The 23,579-nt window shown below is 44.3% G+C and overlaps 4 protein-coding genes and 1 long non-coding RNA gene across 8 annotated transcripts; 3 read left to right on the top strand and 2 right to left on the bottom strand.

Annotated features, from left to right (window-relative positions):
* Positions 1 to 745: 745 nt before the first annotated feature.
* LOC127312435 (uncharacterized) lies at positions 746 to 7,589 on the top strand. The gene is made up of 2 exons (XR_007858354.1): positions 746 to 903; positions 7,324 to 7,589. It is a non-coding gene; the product is annotated as an uncharacterized lncRNA (long non-coding RNA).
* Positions 7,590 to 9,293: 1,704 nt separating this feature from the next.
* LOC127313756 (uncharacterized) lies at positions 9,294 to 12,813 on the top strand. Its single transcript, XM_051344222.2, has 13 exons — positions 9,294 to 9,673; positions 9,783 to 9,950; positions 10,044 to 10,160; positions 10,331 to 10,411; positions 10,514 to 10,629; positions 10,858 to 10,959; positions 11,059 to 11,175; positions 11,354 to 11,407; positions 11,537 to 11,603; positions 11,699 to 11,752; positions 11,850 to 11,924; positions 12,029 to 12,061; positions 12,540 to 12,813. Exons 1-13 carry the CDS (start codon positions 9,575 to 9,577, stop codon positions 12,636 to 12,638), a joined length of 1,182 nt encoding a protein of 393 aa, XP_051200182.1. The 5' UTR covers positions 9,294 to 9,574; the 3' UTR covers positions 12,639 to 12,813.
* Positions 12,814 to 13,105: 292 nt separating this feature from the next.
* Positions 13,106 to 16,996, bottom strand: LOC127313757 (uncharacterized CRM domain-containing protein At3g25440, chloroplastic). Of its 4 annotated transcripts, XR_007859197.2 has the most exons (7): positions 16,858 to 16,996; positions 16,692 to 16,755; positions 16,130 to 16,230; positions 14,554 to 15,145; positions 14,046 to 14,450; positions 13,643 to 13,962; positions 13,106 to 13,472 (listed from the first exon to the last, which is right to left on the bottom strand). XR_007859197.2 is itself a non-coding variant. In XM_051344223.2 (6 exons), exons 4-6 carry the CDS (start codon positions 14,971 to 14,973, stop codon positions 13,771 to 13,773), a joined length of 1,017 nt encoding a protein of 338 aa, XP_051200183.1. In that variant the 5' UTR covers positions 14,974 to 15,145; positions 16,130 to 16,230; positions 16,692 to 16,755; positions 16,858 to 16,996; the 3' UTR covers positions 13,106 to 13,770. The 4 variants fall into 4 exon arrangements, 3 of the variants coding, with proteins under 3 accessions (XP_051200183.1, XP_051200186.1, XP_051200185.1); XM_051344223.2 differs by having other exon boundaries at positions 13,106 to 13,962; XM_051344226.2 differs by having other exon boundaries at positions 13,106 to 13,962; positions 16,117 to 16,230.
* Positions 16,997 to 17,192: 196 nt separating this feature from the next.
* LOC127312785 (probable tRNA-splicing endonuclease subunit Sen2) lies at positions 17,193 to 19,798 on the top strand. The gene is made up of 2 exons (XM_051343335.2): positions 17,193 to 17,326; positions 18,834 to 19,798. The coding sequence occupies exon 2, from the start codon at positions 18,844 to 18,846 to the stop codon at positions 19,711 to 19,713; it is 870 nt and encodes a 289-aa protein (XP_051199295.2). The 5' UTR covers positions 17,193 to 17,326; positions 18,834 to 18,843; the 3' UTR covers positions 19,714 to 19,798.
* Positions 19,799 to 20,104: 306 nt separating this feature from the next.
* Positions 20,105 to 22,903, bottom strand: LOC127313758 (uncharacterized). Its single transcript, XM_051344227.2, has 5 exons — positions 22,719 to 22,903; positions 22,274 to 22,463; positions 21,357 to 21,563; positions 20,713 to 20,907; positions 20,105 to 20,548 (listed from the first exon to the last, which is right to left on the bottom strand). Exons 1-5 carry the CDS (start codon positions 22,799 to 22,801, stop codon positions 20,423 to 20,425), a joined length of 801 nt encoding a protein of 266 aa, XP_051200187.1. The 5' UTR covers positions 22,802 to 22,903; the 3' UTR covers positions 20,105 to 20,422.
* Positions 22,904 to 23,579: the final 676 nt, after the last annotated feature.

Here is a 23,579-nt window from a genome sequence, read left to right on the forward strand (position 1 = left end):
GGGTGCATATGCTTCCTTTTGTTTAAAATGCATTTTCAACATAATAATAAATGCTAAAGTATTCAAAAAAAATGTTCGGTGCACATTATCATATCCTACGTCCTCACAAAGATGTTTCAAGAAAACTGAATTTTTATGTGGCATATGAAAAAGGACGAAATTCAGTGCTAAAATAGGATTTTGGGGTCACGATTTTTTTCCTGTTTACACATGCCATGAAAAATGTCATTTTTTATTGAACTTTAACTGAGCATATAGAACATTGTGATATACGAGCCAAAAAATTCAGAATTTTAACATTTTGAAATTTATTTTTAGGTAAAGGAAGCATATGTAGATGGGCTCAAAAGTACATTTCCGGCATGTTTGCACAATCTTTCATTTGACTAATACTAGTACCTAGATGGGTAATCGAGATTCATCTACATAGCGATCGGATCGATCGACTGAAAGCAACCCAGGCACACCTGTCATGTACATAGTATGTTTGTATTTTGTGCTGTGAAAATGACATTATTATTATTGTTGTCGCCAAAGTGTTATTATTCCATAATAGTGACTGGAAACGCATCCAGTCCCGGTCAATCCGGCGCTGTCAGCTGCTCCCATATCCATACAATGATGGCAAACGACTTGCCCCAGTGTCTGATGTGAAGAAGCTACTGTCGGAAATATAAGTGGCGATTGCGTGACTGATTGGGTGCCCAATCGAGAGTATATATGGTGTATGCGTGCGTGTGGACGATTGGGCGGGCCATGCAGAAAATTCAAGGCGTAGAGATGCAAGTACGCTAGTTGAGCGCCGCACACATTCGGATGCCATGCTTTTGTGTCCACAGTCGGATAGCTGCCGACCTCGATATTCAGTATGCAATATGTTCTTGTGGCTTCGATATTTTGGTGGTACGTAGTTGTTTGAAAATTAAGAGCCTATTTGGTGCAAAGAATTGTTATAGAAAACTTATAGGGTTAAATTTTATGAGAAATTTATCATGATGGTTTTTTTCATTTGTAGGATTAATTTCTATAGGAATTTTCCAAGCAATCATTTGTACTTCCTCCGATTCGAATTAGTTAACTCAACTTTTTTGTTTTTGCGAAAATTCCACCGATCTATTAATAAGCAGTACAAAGATGCATAAAAGTAATAGAAATTACAAATAGGTCATTGGACCACCTAGCGATGACTACCAACACTAGCGCGAGCCGGAGGGGTGCCACCGTTCTCGCCCCTCCATCACCGGAGCCAGACAAAGCTTGTCGTACTAGAGCTTGTTGTAGTAGACAGACGGGAAGTCGTCGTGCTAAGTGTCAACACCCGGATTTTTAAGTCCGGATGCCTATTATGTCATACATCGCAATCCCAGGAATATTGTTGTTGCGAGGCATAATAGTTAAGTATCACAGTCATCATTCATTACAAACCATACGTCTTACAAATTTGGAATCACATGATCCATATTACACGAATAGTTGATCTATTGATCAACGAACAAACACAAGTTCATAGTTTAACATAGCGGAAGCGTAAGATACAAGGACTCTCTAGTCCACAGGTCAACGCTTGACGTCGGAAGACTCCTAGTTGTCGTAGGCATCCTGTTGGTCATCTCCTTGTTCATCTTCATACTCTGGCCATTTGAATAGCCAGGGACAAAGCCGTGAGTATTTCAAGTACTCGCAAACTAATACTAATGTAAGTGCTAGACATTCTAGTATGGTTTGCTAAGCTCTAGTTTATTTGCAGAAAGCTAGTTTTAGTTCACAATATCTGAGAAAAGCTTATTCAAGTGCTAACTAACTCAAGTGGGAACATTAGTGTCATTCCCATCATTCCAGTGGTGATTTCAATTCAATTCACCACAAGTCATTTCACCATCACCTTTCAACATCATTTTCAAAGATATGACATCGGAAACTGTATGGCCTTTCCAACCGTCCGTAACCGTGGACGCGGCTATTCGAATAGGTTTACACTCTGCAGAGGTTGCACACTTGTGCCACAACATTTGATTTCATCCGTCGGGATTACCCCGAATCATCGTAACACAGTACGCGGATCATCAACCATAACCTTTCACTTACGAATCCTAGTATGAGCACCTCTCCCCATGAGCTTGGCCTCCCAGTGAAGACCAACTGTCAACCTGGGAACTGCACAGGGCTTGGCCGTACAATTCACCTCAATTTCACATCATTTCTCAACAACGGAGGCAGCCTCAAGCGTAACCCCTATGACGTGTGTTCAGAGGGAACCCATACTAAGATGCATAAACTTCCAGTTAAGCCCTACCCATAATCAGGTATTGTGGGGGTACTTAATAATTGGAAAGGTATCGCATTCAAACCAGCATCATTGTTTATCAAAAATCACCATCTTCTCTTGGTCATATTCACCTTCAAAAATCATTCAATGGAATGCATCTTCATTCCAAGGTTTCAAAATTCATTTCAAATTCACATTGTTCCCATCTAGAGTAGTCAAGTTTTATTTCATTAGCACTAGCTCTAAATCATGAGGGGTGCTATCTTGCTTTGCTTGATTTAGGTCAACTTCACTACTCTAGTAACCAACTTGTACTTTGACCAAAGTTAACTATAAAAGTAACTCATTTAGAAAACAAGTAAAAACTTGGGATAGGCTCATATAAGAAAAGGTAAGAATCATGGTGCCTTGCCCCAAGGGGCTTTGCACTTTGCAAGAATAATAGCTTGCCTTGGTAGTTCTCAAACTGTTCCTCCTCCTCCTCTTGGTAGCAACCTTCTTCTTCGGTGTACTCTCCGGTGCTACCATCTAAATTTGAATACGAGTATAATTACTCACTAATTCAATGGCTATTCCATACATCACATATAAACACACAAACTATTCTATGCACACAAAATAATCTACTTAGGGTGCATGGGTTGTGTTGTTTAAGTAGAATTCACTTCTTTTTATTTAATATGTAAATGATAGTTTCCATAGGGTTCTTGAGAAATAATTTCCTCTCATTGAAATCTTCTTAAGATTTAATTTCTCAAACAATCATAGATGGACTCATATTGACCTAAGTCACATGTTCATCATCATCATTTAGGAAAATGATTTAAATGAGGTAGATCACCCTATATCATTTAATAACACTACATATGATTTAAATCTCAAGTAATTCATATAAGAGAGTTTGGGACCAGGGGTCCAAACATCTCATGAACTCATGTGAGACAAGTTTAAATGAAGTATAAGACTCCACATAATTTACTTTAATAGTTTTGGACAATATCAACTAGTTAAACTAGCCATAGTATCCATTCATTAAACTATGGCATGATCATACAAAGTGACCACACCATTTTATTGCAGAAACAGTTAGTGTAAGTCAAATGTGAGCTATTAGAGTTGGAATTAACTTAATATCTATTTTGGTTGATTTTTAAGAATTATTTGAATAGGGAAAAGTCTCTGCCTTGTTATTTTTATCACATTAATTCTACAAAGAATCTGGTCATGGGACCAGTGGCATGTTGTAGATAATTTCTCTAGCTTTCCAACAATATCAAGTTCATCCAATTTGGTTTAGCCAATTTAAATCTATTGAATTTCAAAGGGACAGCAGTATTGAAATTCATTTGTAATTTATTAAACCGGATTTGAAATAAAAAGGCCGGCGGGAAAAACTACTAGGCCAAATCATTTAAACAGGCCCAAGGCCAGCCCAGCCACGGTCAAGTGCCGCGCGGGCTGCCTGACAGTGGGGGCCACCCGTCAGTGGGTGTTTAAACCCGAAACGGTATGGGCGAGTCTGGGGCGTTGGATTAGATCGAGGATCTACGGCCGTGGTTCATCGTCGTCTTCGACGAGAACCCGACGATGCGGCGACGGAAGTAGGGGGTCGGCGGGCTAACCAGTGCTCCAGCGAGGGATGGCAGTATGCGTGGTGAAGTTGTGGACGACGGCGGAGCTCCTGGTACCGGCGGCTCCTCCTGGAACAGCTCCAATCGACGGCGGCGACCTCCGGGTACTGGCGGCGTCGATCTTCAAATTGGAGCAGCTCCGGCGATGATTGGGTGAGTGGTGGAGTGGTGGAGAGGCAGTGAAGGGTGGTGAGTGCGGGGGTGTGCTCCGTTGCTTCCAGGGAACGTGCTATTTATAGGATTGAGAGAGGGTGGCGGGGCAGTGATGCGGGCGACCATGGCGCGGCTTCTCCGGCGGCTGGTCGAGCTAGGCGAGGGTGTAGAGGTGTTCTACGTGTCCAGGCGAGGCGAATGGCGGCGACAGCTTGGTCGGGGAGGGCCTGGTTGTGTCGCATTGCTTCCAGGTCTGTTGCGCCCGCGGCGGAGCAGGGTTTCCTCCTCCGGCGGCGGTGGGCGCGGGTCGTGGTTTGACGGGTGTCTGGCGGCGTCCAGGTGTCGTGGTGGTGCTCAAGGCGTCGAGAGCGGGTCCAGGGCGAGAGCGAGGTGATGGCGCGGCGCGTGTACTGGGCGTGTCCGTGGCGTGCATGCGCGACGCGAGCGGCGTCCAGGGCGTGTGCTGGGCGCGCGTTCTCCGGCCGTTGTCGTCGTTCTCGTTGACCATGGCGATGCTAGGCGAGGCTAGGCGATGCGTTGGCGTGCTGTGGCGAGGTGGCCATGGCAGGGAAGCAAGGGGAGAGAGGGGAGGTCGTCGGGCTCGGCGACATGGCCGGCATGGCCATGCCCTAGCTGCTCTCCTCCTCTCCTTAGCATTACTATGCACCATTTAGGGTTAGAGGGGACCAGGAGACACAATGGTGTAGGTTAGGGTAGTTTAGGTGTAATACATTCACTATTTGCAATAGTTGCAAATAGTGCCCGATTTTGTAATTTGGAAAAATATCTAAATTTGAAATAATTCAAAAGGTGAATCTTTTTGAAATGTGAGTGTTGATACAAGTTGTATTTGACCAGAGGTGATTTGAGGTGGTGGTGGAAAAATTAGAATTCAAGAATTGGCAAAAATGGCTAAGTGGAGAATGTTGCATATGTTAAAAAGTTAAGACTTTGGATGAGCATAGCTCTTGATCAAGAATAATTTTGGCATGGTGATCTTTACCAAAGTTGTTCACCTTGATGTTGACTTTGAAATGGTGCAAAGAGTTAGCAAGAGTTGGTTTGGGAAAATTGAATGGCAATGGCTCAAAGTGCTGATCAGACTATAATTGTCAATTTTGACCATTATCATATGTGAGCTAGTTTTGTGTTTGAATTTCATTTGAATTGTGATTCTTTGATTCCAAAAGTTGTAATAAGTGTTTAATAACATTACTCAACTATTGGTGAAGACCAAATAGGTCTAGGGTCAAAATTTATAAAAATGCCATAGGGCATATGTGAGGGTTTTTAGGGTTTTTCAATTAATGGATTTTCTCCTTCTTTGATTTATTTGGTTGGTGATCTTAATATGATCACATTAAGGTTTTAGAGCATATCAAATACAAGTAATAACAATCATCATGTCATATCACTCAAATGCACAGGTCCTATGCATGGTACTATATGCAAATTAAAAAGTTTTTGTTGGTTTGACATTTTGCTTTCTGGAATTCTCTAACTTTCTTTTTATTGAAATTTGGGGTGTTACACTAAGGCCCCTAAGAACCAGCGCACTAGAGCAACAACCATCGCCAATAATAAAAACCGTAGATCGGAAGAGACTAACCTGAAACCACACAATCGAACACGAAAGACGACCGGATCATAGGAGATTCGCGGGACACACAACTCCACGCGTCCTTCGCCGATGCTAGATGCACCACTGGAGCGAGGATATGTGGGGAGGACAGGAAGTAGCCACGGCCTCACCATCCCGAGGAAGCCACTGAAAACAAACTAAACGAAGAACTGGAACCTTTCCACCGGCGAGAGGCCGCGGTTCGCCACACTTCCAAGGCCCCAAGGCCACCGAAGGCGGATCGGACAGGCAGCGTCGCCAACGAGAGGGACGAAACCCTAGATGGGTTTTAGAACTGCCTCTTGATCATTAGTTGACTCAACTTAATGTATTTAGATGTGTTTATTAACTAGATACAATCTATATCTAGATAAAGTTTGGTCAACTAATATGAATCGGAGGGAGTACTAGATTATATAAGAAATCTAACATATCAAACATCCACTATATCTCCTTTTGAGAGTTCTTAGCTTTTTCTGTGCTGAAATCAAACAATTTGGTTCATACGAATTCCTGTAAACGCATGCCATTACAATCCTTTCTTGTTACTACTTTTTTTCTACCCTGCCGATTAAACAGACACTACAACGGATGGTGATTAGGGGAAGCTTGGCCCGGGAGTTTACAAAATTAAAGCGGAATATTCAGATCAGAACAGAACAGAACACTGAAGCATAGTTTTCAGATCAGAACAAAAATATTAGAAGCACTGAATAATTGATCACGGAGACAATGTCGTGAATGTCTGCAGAGCAGGGCATGCACATATGCGTGCTTGTGCGTCAGGTCAGGGTCATGATCAGAATCGCACACCATCCTATCAACCTGTAAACCGTCCGTGCCGTGTGTCGTTTAAAAGCATCACATGCCCTCAAATATTGTCTGTTTGGTGGCGTTTGGATACGGGTCCTGGCCGATGTGGACGCATGTCCCAAACAGACCATCCATTTATTTATAATTTTCTAAAAACATTTAAATTCAAAGAAAGTCCAAAATTATAAAATCAGTTTGAATATAATGAAATTTGAAGAAAAACAAAGGCCAAATTTCATAGCTTGGGCGTGGCTAGCGGTAGGGCTAGGATACCCGCTACGCGAGCTCGTGCACATGCAACACCATGAAATGATTCCGGCCAAAGCCATAGTGGCATTAGCCAGCCTCCCAATTGTCGCGCCTCGACATCTTCCTACGTGGCGTATGTGGTGTCGATGGAGGCGATGGAACCGATCCGATGGCACGCGTGGGCTAGATAAGGACATGTCAGGCATAGTAGGTATCCTAGGTACGGTGGTGGCCGCACGATGTTCTTTTTACTGAAATGCCGGTCGAGGTGGGATGGAGACGACCTACCAAGGATCACGAACTCACCCCCTTGAATTAATGATCTAACCATGCAAAAGAGAGTTATTGTGCGGTGGCTTTATTGCAAGGGAAAATTTGCTGCGGGACACCGTTATTTTCGGTCATTGTGGCAAATACCATTATAGTTTTGAGGTAGGTTTGCCAAAGCACATTGGATACCCAAAACGGAAATATTTATTATTTGCATCAAAAACTTACTATATTATACATAATCAAATCGGTTTTCCTTCTAATATAGAGAAACTGAAAACCAAACCAATCTGAATATCTGATTTGGTTTTCTTCCGTAGGTGCCAAGCGACAGCAGGGGATGAAGCCTTGCATCCGCGCCCTCAGCCGCTCTCGCCAACGCCCTCGCTGAACAACGATCTGTCGGCGGCCATGGATGGCGGCAGGGCCTCTGTAGCCGAAGGGTGATTTAGTATTAGCTCACGTCCATGGCTGTAGGTAGCCCGATGATATTATTCATCAGTAGTAAGAAATTCTGAATTTGATCCAGAGACATTTCATGGTGCCTCACGTTTGTGTCTTGATCAGTATTCAGTAGTTATATCAATCAGTATTGATGATGCGATCTAATAATTTAGATTACCCTGACCAATTATCTTTTTGGAATACGAACTGACAAAGAAAAATCCATCTTTTGCGTTAGAAGACCGGGCAAAAAAATTAACTCCCAAAAAACCAATCCAAACCGGCATAGAAAATTATTGTAAACAAAAAAAAGTCCGTTTTAGGCCATATAGTGTGTTCTGGCAAACGTATGTAAAATTGTAATGGTACTTAGCAAAGACGCCATCCGAGGGTGTGTTTTAGCAAAGACCGGAAAATAACAGTGTCCCAAAGCAAATTTTCCCTTATTGCAATTACCGAGAGGTGTTACACAAGTCATTCATAGCTTCCGCTTCAAGAGTAGAGATAGCCAAACCTGATGGAACTGATCGACCATCACAATTAGCATATTAACAACGGCCAAAAGTTAGCATCAAAATAAAATAATGCTTGATCAACCAAAAACTTAAAACTGATCCCGGATGTATGTGCATCTTGTATATATAAAACATACTTTTAAAAGCTAAAAAAATAGAAAATTGTATTTGTATGTGGAGAGACATGTTCTATGTGCGCACGTAATGTTTCACATAAAACCGATATTTTGTATGCCCAAAATTTGTCTTTTTTACACACGGCACAAAATATGTTGGTTTTTGCTGAAACAACTTTATGAGCATGTAACATATTAAGATATACACGAGACAACTTTTTATATTTAAAATGCATTTCAAATAAAAGGTGCACATACACATGATGCAGAAACACCATGTCCTCGATCAATACATAGTAACAAATGGATCCACATGCCCAACGAAATAAAATTAAATAGCAACGGGGAGATCAACAACCAGTAAACAAAGAATGGACATTTGTAGCTTCCACAATTCAAAAACAAAACAGTCGTAGCTTCCGAGTTCCAGGGAAACACAAAAGCAGTTGTGGCTTTGGTACATGTCATTTTGATTATTAATATACTAGCTCATTTTGATAGTGGTGAGAAACAAGAAATACGAACACACGAAGAACTGTGATTTTGGTACAGCCCATTTTATAGCGTAAAAGGGCCGTCAAGGTCCTTGAAAACACAACAGACTGAGCCAAGCCCAATTTATAACAGTGAGTTATGGGTCAGATGGACTAATGTCAACTGAGTCAGACCAGTAAGGCGTCTTCACATTTTTCATTAATTTCTCGAAACACCCTAAAAACACTAATTTCTCAAAATGGAAAAAGCTCAAGAGTATTACTATACTACTGCCTCCATCCCAATGCTTAAGCCCTATATTTTTTTCAGAAAGTCAAACTATGTTAAGTCTGACTAAGTTTTTATCAAATATCATTAACATGAAAAGTACAACATCAATATCATTAGATAGATAATGAAATATATTTTCATATGGTACCTAGAAAATATTATATTTATTCATAAATTCTTCTAAAAGTTTGATCAAACTTAACTTCGTTTGACTTTCTGAAAGAAATATAAAACTTAAGTCTTGGGATGGAGGTAGTAGAACCTTAGGTGCGCTTTAGTATCGTGTTTGTAGTACTCATATAAAATCACAAGTGTAATTCAAATGAACAGCTAAAATTACTATTATAACTAGTATTAGATAAGTCCGAGGCCAATCCCAACGCACAAGAGGAGAGCACGTTGACCGGTCTCTTCCAGCAAACTTCTCGATTTGCTTCCATTCTATCCAATTGAAAAATGTTGTTTCCTTACTCGAATGAAACAATGTACTACTATGTGCAGTTAATGGGTGTAAGAAGTCAAACTTACGCCTCTCTATGACCGACGCAAATTAGGACTAGTTAAGCTAATTAAGCTCCTCATCTCCTTTCTCCACATAGAAAAAATTAGTCTTCTTCTCCATCACAACCTATGACAGCTAGCTCTTCTCCTACTTCACATCAGACAGACCTACGTAGAGTGAGTCAGTGAGTGAGTGAGTGAGTGGGTGAGCCAGTGAGCTGTGAGCGAGGATGAAGAAAAAAGCAATTGGCCCAGCTCTGACGGTGTTATTCGCGGCGGCGTTCGGGTTCTTCCTCGGCATCTCTGTTCCTGCAGCAATCACGCCAAAGGTAAACAAAACATCAGTTTGGTAGTATAGTATTAATTTTGATTTCACACCATCAGCTAAGATTGATTTGAAGTTCTCTGAGCTACTAAGATTGATGTACATGCCTGCAGCTTCAGTGTGGTATACTGACTTGGAGCAGCAGCAGTACTGGCGCCGCCGCCAACTGCAGCTTCGGCGACATCGGCTCGCTGGGCAGATTTTGGGCACCACTCGGCAGAAACATCACCAGTAGTAGCACCTCAAATCGGATTCCTGCCACAAACGCCACCAGCTCAGGGGTAAATTTCTCAACTTTGAGAATGGTTCAGGTTTCTTCACAGCTAAAATGGTCAGCGTTTGCATGAAATTAACAATCCATTGGTAATTTGTAGAGTGCAGAGGTTGTGACAATGAACCCTGAAGCCGGTGCGGAGAGGAGGCTGCCGCCGGGGATCGTGGTCTCGGAGACGGACCTTCACCTGCGACGGCTCTGGGGATCCCCAAAAGATGTACCGTCTGCATGCTATTTCCTTATCTGAAGTCCGAATCTGACTGACTGAATTCATGCATGACATTGCAGTTCACTCTGAATATGGATCTTATTTCATTTCATCTTAATTTCATGGTTAATTTGATTTCCGAGTGTGACTTGTTCCAGTGTCTGTGATGTGATGTGCAGGACAGCCCAACTCGCAAGTACCTCCTGGCCCTCGCGGTAGGGTACGACGAGCGAGCCAATATCAACGCGACCGTTCATAAGGTAAAGAACTACCAACATGAGATTTGGTCAAGTTTGAAATGTTTCTAAATGTTAATTCCATGGTACTCAAATGGCACGTGTGTGTGCGCACAATATATACAGTTCTCCGACAACTTCGACATCGTGTTGTTCCACTACGATGGTCACACGACGGAGTGGGATGAATTTGAGTGGTCTCGCGAGGTCACCCATATCAGTGCGAGGAAGCAGACCAAATGGTAAACATAACACATCTATTCCAGCCAAATTCAATTAGAATCCAGACTCTGTCAAGTGTGCTCAAACATGGGTTGGATTTCAGCCAAGTTCAGTTGGAAACTTCAGTCCTCTGGCCGAACTGAAAAACAAAAAAATTATAGAAATTCCACTGGTGCCCGAAATATATCTGAATTCTAAACTGCAAACAAATGCGCTGACAATCTTCAGATTTTTACCTAAATAAAAAGGTGGTTCGCCAAGAGGTTCCTGCACCCGAGCATTGTGGCGCCCTACGAGTATGTCTTCGTGTGGGACGAGGACCTTGGCGTCGACAACTTCAATGCGGAGGCGTATGTCCATGTGATCCACATGCCTCCTATGCTTTCCCCGAGCTCCAAATATCTCTCTGTGGTGATGGATGATGAAGTTCAGGTTGTGCATGGTTGTAGGTACCTTGACATCGTGAGGAAGCACGGGCTCGAGATCTCGCAGCCGGGGCTGGATGCGACCAACGTGGCACCAATGTACGACGTCACAGCCAAGAAGAACAGCAGCGAAATGCACAAGTAAGCATGCCGGCCGTGCACGCAGGATGCACCTATAATGAAAGTACATTTGTAGTTTTTTAGCACAATCTGAAGGTGCACACATAAGTAACCTACCAAAATCATGGTTATTGAGAAGTTGATGTTTTGGATAATGATGATCTCTCTGAAATTCTGGTTGTTTGTTATGAATGAACAGGACAGATGCAGGGGGTGAGCATTGTTGGAACGTGCACGAGCGGCCATGCAGCGGGTAATTAATTGAATTCTTCGCTCAGTCACATCCAGCTTGTTTTTTTATTTACGATCTTTTTATGTTTGAAAATGATGATTTTAGAACCTTTTATTTGTCATGACCTATCGAATTTACATATGGATGCAGATTCGTGGAGGTTATGGCGCCGGTCTTCTCCAGGGATGCTTGGAGATGCGTGTGGCATATGATCCAGGTAGATACGTACACTTGTCGGAATTTTAGCTATCACATGATTGGCATTTATTAATTGTCGCATCTGAAATGAAGAGTTATTGGTTTTAATTGCAGAATGATCTCGTTCACGGATGGCCTATTGACTCCCATTTCTGGAGATGTGTCGATGTAAGCAGAGTCTATAATAATTATTGAAATACGTTTGAAAAATATGCTACAGTATGTATAAATACTTAAGAATTTTGTTATATTTTTAAATTGGCAGGATCCCGAAGAGCAGATTGGCGTCGTAGACGCGCAGTACGTAGTCCATCGTGCAATTCCGACGCTCCAAGGCGAGGTGATTGTTCAAGTTTCTCAACAGTTATAGCTTCTCAAAAATCGATTGCTTGGGTTTTAATTACACTCATTTTTTTTGTATGATTGTATTTCCTTGGCCTACAGGGTGAAAAAGAAAAGCCAGGAGGCCATTGGGAGGTACGTATGTGTTTCCAGTGTCTTCACAAAATACTTCAACTGTTTGCTAGTCATGGTTAACACATATATGGTTGTGTTAACCAAGATTGAATTGTTATATTCAATAATGTCGTGTGAGAAGCTAGAGTTTGAGAGTCTTTGTATGTCGCTGTTTGTTAGTGACCAAACACATAATACTCTCTGCGTTTGACTGTTAACACAAAGCATGATGGAAAGGCTTTTGAACTCCGTAGACATCTCGGCTATTAAGAAAAATGCTACCCTTTCGGGTAGGGGCACAAAACATTTGAGATCCATCTTGCCGTGAGGGCAGATCTTATAATGTATCAATGTCGTGTGGCTTTGTTGTATCTAAACTATTTTTAACCAATCAAACATGTAAAACTTTATTCTTGTCTCAAAAGGAATATTCAAAAAAATTGTGTAGTATTAGTTCTTTCAATTATACCTTAAAATAATTGTGTGTGTCTGCTGCTAGGTAAGAAATCGTCAAATTGAGGAGCTGAAAGCCTTTAATACCAGAATCAGCAATGCGGACAAGGAACTCGCCAACAGATCATCGTCAACACTGAATTAGTTCACATAATTAACTTGTAGGGGTTGACTCCTACCTTTTTTAGTAGTCATACTTGTGGAGGATGTAACTGATATTTGACCATTAACTAACAGACCTCTATGATGGCATTTCCCTTATAAATTACAAGATACTAATTCTGGACCAGATAATTAACCATGATGTTTTTGCTAGAGAAGGATGACATGCTTTCGGTATTATCATATCTACTATATTTGTTCAGAACTATCCAAGGTTGGGTTGCTTCACTGGTGCCCATGTGCACCAAATGTCCGTCCATATTTTAGCTTCTTCAGTTACACTCAAAATTGTTACGCGTGGGTTATGGTAGAATATGATATCTCAGACAATCGAGCGGACCGCCTGACAAGCAATCAGGGCATGTACAATAACCCTCTTTAAGAGTTGCCACGTCAAATTTTTCATAGTTGGAGAACAGAGAAATAAGGAAAAAAAAAGGTCAACGTGAAGACTAGAATATTACTTTATATTAGTAACTAATAATAATCTTAGAATACTACATTTCGATCTAAAAGCATCAAAATTCCATATGTTACTATGATCTAATTGAGAGCTAGGTAAATCTTACATGTTTATATTTGAGCAGATCCTTCTCCAGAAGACACGCAATTTGATTTTCATAACTGACAATCCAAGGAAGCTCATTTCTGATGAAAGATGCAAACGCAACTCATCTCGCCTGCTATGAGCATCCAAAGCTCATGTTGCGTTCAAATGCTGCTGACTCTGAACTTCAGTATCTCTCAGTGCGACTCTTAGAGCTCAGTCTATGACAGGTGGGGTACAATGCTAGAGAAGACCGAATGCTTGCCACACCTAAAAAAAAAAGGACGTACCCAATGCTGAGAGCTCCCGCACTGTGCGGGGTCTGGGGAAGGTGTTAGTTGCAAGCCTTACCCTCATGAAGTGCAATGTGAGGAGACCGCGACTCGAACCTGGGATCTCTCGGTCACAGGCGGTGAGGCTCTACCGAATGCTTGCCACACCTGTCTACCAAAAAATAGGGAATGTTTGGTGGCAAACCAGATGCACTGAAATTTAGGGTAGCAAGATCATATCAAATCTCCATTGTGAAAGGATCTGCGCCAAGGTGCCAACTGATCAAGAAGACGATTCATTCAGTATCTGAGCTAGATGTGAGATCATCAACATCAGCGTCTCCGTCACTGATCTCCTCAGCAATAGCCCCCTCACGCTTCTTAAATAACTCAACATGCTTCTGGTAATCTTCAAGCTCCTTCTCCAGTTGCTCAATAAATTTACTGGTATGTTCAAGAGATTGTTCAAACCTATATTTCTCCAAGGCCTATGTAGTACAGGATAAAAAATGTCAATCAGCTGAACCTATCAAATGAATATGGCAAAATTGGCTTCGGTAGTGATGATTACCTTCTGCTTGGACAGAGTATCAGGAGGCGACATAACCTTCGGTTGCACATAATTTTTCCCACGATAGAAGATAATCGTATTATCCGGTTTAACATCGATGACGGTCCCCTTGCTGAGCCTGGCCAGCTCCTCGGCGTACTCGTACACCTGGCCAGGCCGGCAGGGCTTGCAAACCACCTTCATGGTCTCGTGCCTCTTCCAGTGGAGGTGCATGTTGAGGACCACGCCGCCGAACACCCCTCGCCTCCCGACGGGGACGTAGTTATTTTTCTTCTCCCCGGTTCGCTTGAGGTAAAACCTCTCCTCCTCGGTCAGAATCTCGGGGTCATGGACCGGCGCCGGACCCCTCCAGGGCGCCTCGTACTTCCGGAGCTTCTCGATCAGCCACTCCTCTTTCCTCTTCGCCTGGACCGGATCCACATTCAGAACAGCAGATTTACAATGCGGCATTTCGGCATTTCTCTCAATTCAATCTGAAGAATGTTGAGGATGAAGGGAGGGGAGAAACCTTGTCGAGCTTGTATCTGATCCGGACCTCAGGGTTGGGCGACTTCATCTTCTTCTTGGCCTTGAGGCGGAACCACTTGAGCTGGTTCACCTTGGACTTCTTCGACATCTTCTTCTTCTTCTTCCCCTGCGGCTGCGTCGTGCGCAGTTCGTCTCCGACCGAGAAGCGCGCGAAGCCGCCGTCCGTGTCCAGCGTCACCGCCGTGCTCCCGCGCCTCGCCGAGGACTGTATCCGCGCAGCTGTCGCGAATCCAGCAGCCGCACGGGAACGCTCGGGCAGTGCGCCGAGGCGTGGGGGACTGATGGTGGTTGGACCGTTGTGAAGAGGCGAGGCAATGAACCGTAGGTAGAATAGAGCCGTGGCGGAGGGCTGCAGAGTCTGTCGGCAGCGAAGGAGCAGCCAGGGCAGGATGGATGCCATCGCGACGGCGCCGGAGGAATGGGGGCGGCGCTCAGCTCCGGCGGCTACAGACGTGGGTTTTAGGCAGGCCGACTTAGTCTGTTCCTCAGTTTGGCTGGGCTACCAGGGCCGCTCCATGGGATGGTTATTCTGGGCTGGGCTACCTCCTGGCCACCTCCAGTTCAGCTCCCTCCTACAAACAGAATGCGCACACTTAGTGGCAGAAATCACTTGTTCAGATACCTGACAAGCAAACCAATAATAAATATAAAGATCTGCACGAAATGGCTCTCAAGTGCAAGGAAGCAACCAAAATATAGGTTTCCCAGATTTAACGTACATCATCAGTGTTGCATAGTCAGCAGATGATGATGAAACCTAATTTGACATACCAACTTTGCCACTAATGAGAAAAACAACAGTAAGAAGAAGCAGTCCACAAAAAGCAACAAGGCACCCAAATCGGACACTCAAATCCAAGTCATGTTTTGAAAGTCATGTATGTATCCAAGTAACATTCAGGTGCCTACCGTTTGCAGTATAAGGACATGAAGAAATAATTTGAATAGTATATGTCCATGTCCATTTAGCGGAATCAAAATTCTGTACCTCCCAGCTAGCAAAACAATTGAATTGTTCTAGCACCGGTAAAAACACAAGGAGTGAAAAATATAATCAAATCAACAGCAGAAAAAAAAGCTCTTTCTTTACCAGCATCCATCATGTATGCTTATTCACAAGACGAAAAGATAAATGGTCTCTCCACTTTAAAAACACCAGTAAAATGAAAATAAACTCAGGTACCGATCGAGCTCAAGAAAAACATGAATGAATCATCTTGAACCCAGGCATACATGTATTTTGTGCATACATGTTGTTGTCGCCCAGGTTCTGAACTTGGGACAGATACATAGCACACACACTATGTATGCCCAGGTTCTGAACTTGCAACTCCCAGCCTATGTATGTGCACCAGACGAGGACAATGGGCAGAGGGAAACAATTGCAAAGAAGTGCAACGCATGTAACCGCATTCCTCAGTGTATGATTATGAACTAATTGCTTCACTAGGTAATTGAATTTTTGGTACAGCATAAACTAGACAAGTCTCAGGAACGATTTGTGCTATGAATCTACTTAACCTTCAGCTTGTTATATTACCACCAGTATGATTTACCTGGCCTGTATGAGGGCCTGAACAGTCCTTTCCTCTTATGTAGTTCTCTGATCTTGTTTCTTCAGGTTGCTTGGAAAATGAGCACATGGCCATCTTGGGAGCTGGGGTTGATTACATGAGCAACACAGCTACGGAAATTAGTAGTGTGGAGTAGAAAAATTCTGGGAGATTACTTGTCAGACCACATCTACTCCAATCCTATAGTAAATATAGTAGTAGTACATCTTCTGAACTTAGCACAAGATGGATTTATATAGGGTTTGCCTACGTCTCAGGTGTGACTGAGTCTCAGTCACCTTAGAAAAGTGCAACTGCAGTTCAAAAAAATATGCAACTGGAACGAATTGCACTTTTCTGACACAAATGTGCAATTGCACTTTTCAGCCAGAAATGTGTAACTCATGTACATTTTTTTGGGTGACTGAGACTTAAGAAATTCTCAGTCAACTGAGACTTAGCAAAACCGTTTTATATAACCTGGCTGTCCTGCAAGATTGGTTCGTGTTGCAACAAAAATCCTGCAGCTGCAAATCTGTGCAGGACATGGAAGAATTGGTCTCACCTGCGTCGTGCTACCAATGCATCCCGCGGACGGCGGCGACCATCAGCAGCCTTCCTCCGGCTGCCTGTACGAGGAAGATGCGATTTTTTTTTCAGAATTGGGGAGAAGAGGATTCTTGAGGATTGGGGGGTTGCGCGCGAGTTGTGGGTTGGGGCACGGCTCATACCTCAACAGCGCCGGACGGTAGCGAGGTCGGGGTGGCCCGGCTGGAGGCGAGAATGGAGCGCCGGACCTGGGGCGAGGTCCCGGAGAAGCGGCGTCTCTCTAGAGGTCTGGGCGGCGGAGGTGTGGGTGGACGGCGAGATTGAGAGGTCTGCGCGAGCGACACGACGGAGATGGTGTCGGTCGCTGGCCCGTAATTTTGGACCGAAAATCACGACGCTTAGCCCGATCCAAAAGGTGTACACTTTTCAGGCATCCAGGACGACCTAGCGCCTGTCTTCCCTCCCTGGACTCCCCTGCCGGCCGCCGCAGCCACCGCCGGCCGGAAGGCGAGGCGAGAGAGCGACGCCGGCGCCTGGATCTCCCGCGAGTTGCGGAACATCGCCGCCTCCCCGCCCCTTCCTCGGGCCGGTGCCCCAAGGAGGCTCCGCCGCCTCCCTCAACGCTCGCTGCCGCCTCGTCCCCGCCGCCAGGTTCGTCCCAAGAATCCTCCACTCCCTCACCCTACGACCGGCGGCACTGCCTAGAACGATTCGTGTAGTGGCAGTGGCGCTCTCTGTCAGAGGCATCATCGATTCCTGTCTACCCCAAATCCCCAAACTAGGGCTCGGTCTATTTGGATTTGGCCCTGTATTATTGTGCAATACTACACGAATGGCACCAAATGCACGCCATTTCTTTCTTTTTGCCAAACCTGCGTAGGATGTGTCAATCGAGACGCCGGCATGTGAATGTACTACATCCTAGTGTTTATTATCTACTCTGATCTGATGCGGTGGTAAGCATCAGGTTCCAAAGTTCACGCATAATGGCGCACTAATAGGAGCCTTGGTCCTTATCCCTTCCCCGCTACAGTGAAGGCGATTTTCTGAACCCCTCCTCCCGAGCCAGCTCGCCGGCGGCGATCCGGTCGTTTCCTCACCGTCCGGCAGCCGCTCCGGCGGCGGGACGATGGGGAAACACCGGATCCCGTCGTGTACATAGTCTAGGGTCGCGGAGGTCCTCGGTTGGCGGCGTGGTGGAGGTGGCCGCGCGGTTGACCTGGTGTTTTGAGGCGGTCGTTCCCCTCTCCGGCGGTGTGGCTCTGTGGAGCTCGGCCGTCGAGCGATCTCCTTGTCGGCGTTCGAGGCTCCTCGGAGCGGTCGGGCGCCGTGCGTCTCTTCCTCCTCTGGATCGCGAGGCGGCGCATCCAGTTGTGGATCTTGAAGCTGCTGTTGGTGGGCTCGGAGGTGTTGCTGATGGAGTAGGGTGGAGGCTCTCCGGAGTTCGAGGCCCGACGACTTCCCGTCCGCAGGAGGACATCTTCCAATCCAAGGCGTGTGTGGAGATGCAGCGGCGGCGCGCCATCGGCACGTCCTGCTCCGTCGCCGGCGACATCGACCTGCAGAAGGACCGTTCTGTAATTTCTATCTTTGTGTTGTTCCTCTCTGTAATTTATGAGCTTTAATCCAATCAGTGGTTTTCTCGCAAAAAAAAAAAAAAAAAGGTTCCAAAGTTCACGCCGAATTTGCCTTCTTTTGGCAATGCTAGCCTAGGTGTGATCCGTTCTCCCCTTCGGCGTTAGTAATTATCGCTGGATAGTTTTCGGCCGGACGCACGGCGAATTGCTGTCCCTGCACCGCCCCACATGACCAGCTCATCGCAGTTCGTTGCAATACCGCGCACCACAATATTAGCCCCGCACCCCAAGTCCCTAATCAATGTTGGGGAAATCGTTAACTGGTAACTTATCGGTCAGTTGGTGGGTTGGGGATTAATGGGCGAATCGGCCAGTTAATCAATTAATCGACCGATTTGTCAGTTAATTGGCTACTCGGTGACCCTCCGAGTAGGGATTAATCGGCGAGTTAACTGGTTAATTGGCCGACTTTTTTGAACACGGCTAAAAATAGTGCCGAGTACAAGTTTAACACTACTTTGTACTGTTTCTAGTCTTTTGCCTTAGGTCATATCTTAACACTTGTGTTGTTGTGTTCTCAGCTTACTGGACATGGCGGGTCCGAGATGGAAAAAGGGCAAGGACGGCAAGGATTTCTCAGCTCTAGCAGCAGCTAGCCCCATGTCAAGCATTGTTGCCGAGCTGCAGTCTTCGCTGAAACGCTCTACGCTCTTGGCCACCTTATCTAGCCGTGGCGGGGACGCGGTTCTTGCAGTGAACCCACAGCAAGCTACGCTTCTGAACCGTGCCGCCTTTGGCCGGTCTTTGGAAAATGCTGGAGCAGAGGAACACTGGTTCCAGCTGGGCGCCGAGGAGGTCTTCTATCTTTGCCATGCTTTGAAGTGCGTCTCAGTCAGCAAGTCAGAGGGCGAGATGGGGTTGAGCGAAGGGGAGCTGTGGCATCACCTGTGCTCCGCGTCGGAGTCGTTTCCAGAGATGTACAAGGCGTACGCGCATCTCAGATCGAAGAACTGGGTGGTGCGGTCAGGTCTGCAGTACGGTACGGATTTTGTGGCTTACCGTCATCACCCAGCGCTCGTCCACTCAGAGTTTGCTGTTGTTGTTGTTCTGGAAGGAGTGGAGTTCGGCGGTAGGTGTGGCCGACTGAAGGTGTGGTCTGATCTACTGTGTGCGCTCCGAGCCTCTGGCAGCGTGGCCAAGACACTGCTGGTTCTGACCGTCTCCAGCAGTACCTGTGAACTGAGATCACCAGATTGTTTGGAACTACTGGTCGTTCATGAGAGGACAATTACAAGGTGGATAGCCCAGCAGTGCCGTGAGCAGCGATTTAAACCAAGCAGAGAAGAAGCAAATAAGGAAGACCAAGGTCACACAAGAGAAACTGTAGTTTTAAACTATTGGGGTGTAATACTAGGCTTCACAGTTCTTTCCAGCTTACTTGTATACAAGCTGAGATTTTGACAATAAAGCTTAATATTTCTGTATGCTTCTGTTGGTGAGGTGTAGCTTTTCATCTTTATGCAATCTTGTGCCGTTACCCTTGTGAGTCTTGGTTTGGTTTCTAGAAATGGTGCCTACATATATCCATCCAACTCGATTTGACTGCAGAGGAACACACTATCAATATTATTCTATACGGTTAAATCTTCTAGATATCTCAAAGAACAGCTCTGGAGAGACATTTTTTGTATTTCAAGTAATGCAGGACAAGAAATTTCAGTCTCCAGCTGACCACCACCACCACACTCCAGCCTATTAAAGAGAAGAGGTACACTAAACGCATTTTCTTCAAGTACCCTTAAGAATTTTTTCCCCATATAGTTGCAATGTTTAGTACTTCGAGTCTTCAGTATACATCTTGCAACATCAGAGTCGATATCTACTATATAAAGAAATGAATATACAGTTTCTGTAGTAGAACAGGTGATCTGCTTACAATGATGGCACCTTGCAGTCTGTAACTACACATATCATATTATGTATATATTCAATAATTTGATTGGATTTGTCTCTGAAATGATAAATCTGCTTACAATAAATAATTTAATCACCATAATTAGAGGATCATTAGGTGATCTTAAGGGCAACTGTGGAAGTAACAGCATGCACAGTGGGGTAGTTCTTCATTCTTTCTTCCTATTTGAGGCTCCCTTCTTTATTTGTGCATTGCCTACTCTATCTGGTAATGCACTGTGTGATCCTTCCATATACCACTCTCGAGGTACTTCTCGTATAAGCTAGCTTCACCATCGTAGTTCACTGAAAGAACTGCTGTGCTTCTTGTCCCGTAAAGCCCCTTTGCAAAAATAGGAACATGTGAAAAAAATGTAAATAAATATAGTATTGATATATGCTTCTGGGTTAGAACATCAACATGTTATTTCAGTTTTAGTATGTGTATTTATTCAGACAACTGAACTCTGATTGCCCTTGTAAACTGAAATTTGGTCGAAAACTCACTTCGTCAGTTTGCACCTGGATGAAGATGGAGCTCAAACCGTGCTCCCAGTCCGGATCACAACCGGTGTTTGGCAGCATATCCTTGTCAGCTCTTATGGTGTCAGTCATTAGCCTCTCAACTACGTCCTTCGCTACAACTTCCTCATCACCATGCTTTCTAAGAAGCTCCCTGAAGTTTTTACCAAGGCGAATCGCCTGCAAGAAATATACACAAATATGAAAAATTATCTGCATTTCATTCCTTGGGCACACTCTTAGTATATTAAATGGTCCCTAGGACAGAGTAGCTTGCAATCATGTGTTATATACACTGCCTTGCTTCCTGTACTTGCGCTGCTATTAATTGAGTTAAATGCATTGCTGCCTATAACTAGGGAAGGAAGACTTGAAACAGCTTGCATGTTGCTTTCTCACAGCTGCCAGCTCAAAAAAATCCCTTTATGATTCTTAGCTTTGGTGTAGTTAAACTAAAATTCAATGAAGGACACCCCACTGGATGTCCAACATTTCTTGCCTGATACTGATGTTTCCAGGATTGATCAAATAACAGCAATACAGCATCCTGTGCATTTCTATCCCTGGAGCACTCTGAGAGTTCTATCTATCTCTAGGGTGTCAATTGGATATGGAGTAATTCTGGTTACCTTCTGCCAAGGGCTGTCTAGCCTTGCATTGGAGAGCACATGGAGCCCTGGTGAGACGAGTTGAATCGTTGCAGGCTGCCCCTTTGGCCGGTTTGACACATAAACCATGACATTGCTGGTTAAATCAGCTAGTATAAGGTTGAAGCCATTGTACTCATCAGCTTCGTTTGCCACTTCACTTGCAACTTCAAGCGGGCCTTTGGTGCCCTGCACAATACAGATTCTGCCGGATCATGCTTTTGCAGTAGCGGAGGTGGCATTTTTTTTGAGGTATGACCAACCCAAGCAGCCATGTACACAATAAAATTGAAGTTGAAAATTTGTGAGTCCAACACATATAGGGTGAAGTTGGAAAAGTTTGAGGTGGGGTGGAGGCCAAAACCTTGCCAGATTGCTGCAATTGCCACTGTTTCTTTGTGGAGGGGTATAAATTAAAGGTGATTCCGTAAGGTACATCCTAGGAATGTTTTCAGTTGTAAAACAACGAATCATGATATGAATGCTTATTTTGGAGGGACAATTATAGTTCAACGGTTGTTATAGGAGCTACTTAAACTGTTTTAAATGGTAAACTTCAGATTTCTAAAAATGGGAATGCATGTCTCTGTCTTCATATTTGTAATCTCTGGCCCAATCACTGTCAGAACTGAGAACAATGGAATGAACGCTAGACAGACAGTGACCCGATAGTGACTATGTCAACTGGTAAAAACTGATTCTGACTAGAAAGCATAGTAGAGAAGAACAACTTGGTTTGCACAAGAAATAAAATATATCCTTATCATGTAATTATCTCCTAGGAGGTTGTAAACCTTATTCTATCTTTTCAATGAAATGAAGCGCAAAGGTCCTTTGCGTTTTCTCGAAAAATGTAATTATCTCCTACAGTAGAACCACCAAGTTGGGTTTTGATTTACCTGCAGGAACCTGAGGGGCAGGTCTCCCCTAGTTCGTGCGCCAGGGATCGCATCAGGCTCGAGCACATTAGTCAGGAAGGCAAGCCTGCCATCTTTGGTGCTCCCCATCCATGTCCCTCCACCAAGCACATCCCTGCCCCCAAGAATCTTGATTGAGCCCTCCCCCCACCACCCTACTGCCTTTGTAGGCCTGCAATTCATCAAGAACAGCAGATGAAAACACAACATTGTTATTGTGCAATAGAAAATGCTTTCCTTGAAGAATTTTTCTATGCAGCAGAGTGAACAAGGTGACTTGTGGTTCATGGGGATTTTTTTCTTGGAACATGCAATTCAGAAGGGAGATGAGCTATACTCCAAAACAAAATGAGACCTCACGATGCAGAGCTATAACTTTCAGCCTGGAGTACTGCAAGGATCAGTGAAACTAAATGAAGTCCTCTACCTGCTATGAAACTCATCTCTGTTGAGCAGGAGGAGGAGCTGGTGCTGAGGATGAGCCTGCCAAATCCATGCAGCGATACACATGGCTTCTTGTGTTCCCTACTACTCCTTGCTTCCAAATATCTCTCTTGTTTTGCAACCGTGCACCTTATGTCTCTGTGTGTGTGTTTGCCTGATGCTTCTCCCCGTGCATGCCTTTGTATTTATAGGAAGAAGGCTGGAAGGAGTATAGGAGCCCACAGAGAGTCTTACATTATTGCCTGCAACCAGGTGCTCTGTAATCTGTTATTCTTATGTCAGAGTTCCATCCTGTTCGATTACCAGGACATTACCTGGCATCTCAGTTTATAAGGGTCCCCTACTTACCACTAACCTCTTCCCTACATGTACCCCTTGTCCTGTGTTTGACTGGGGAAATATTTTAGTATTTTTCTTTCAGGATAACCACCACTTTGGCCCACGCTCTTAACTCAGAATGGGGACAACTTCTGTTACTGTTAACACTGACTATATCACCTTTAGTGCTTGCTTAGAGATGCAATTCTGATACTCTTTTCCTGTAACTCACTGTTCTAATATTTTCTTGGGACAGAAAACACCTGAATCACTGTAACTCTGATGTCTACAATTCCTATTTATTTCTCTTGCCGGCTCTGGAGAAATTGTCTCGCTGATCTATATCTGAATTGGAAGTGCTGATGTTGACTCGATCACTCTCCTAGATTGGTCTGGAATTGGATATACACAAGTGGTAAACAACGTCCTTCGCTTTCCAAGCTTATGACTCGGCGCCGCAGCGTATTGAAAACCGCCTACCTGCTGCATCCTGTGGGTAGTTGGCTTTGATGGTTCCATTCCACAC

Source organism: Lolium perenne, chromosome 7 (genome assembly GCF_019359855.2).
Source record: "Lolium perenne isolate Kyuss_39 chromosome 7, Kyuss_2.0, whole genome shotgun sequence".
Classification (NCBI taxonomy): Eukaryota; Viridiplantae; Streptophyta; class Magnoliopsida; order Poales; family Poaceae; genus Lolium; species Lolium perenne.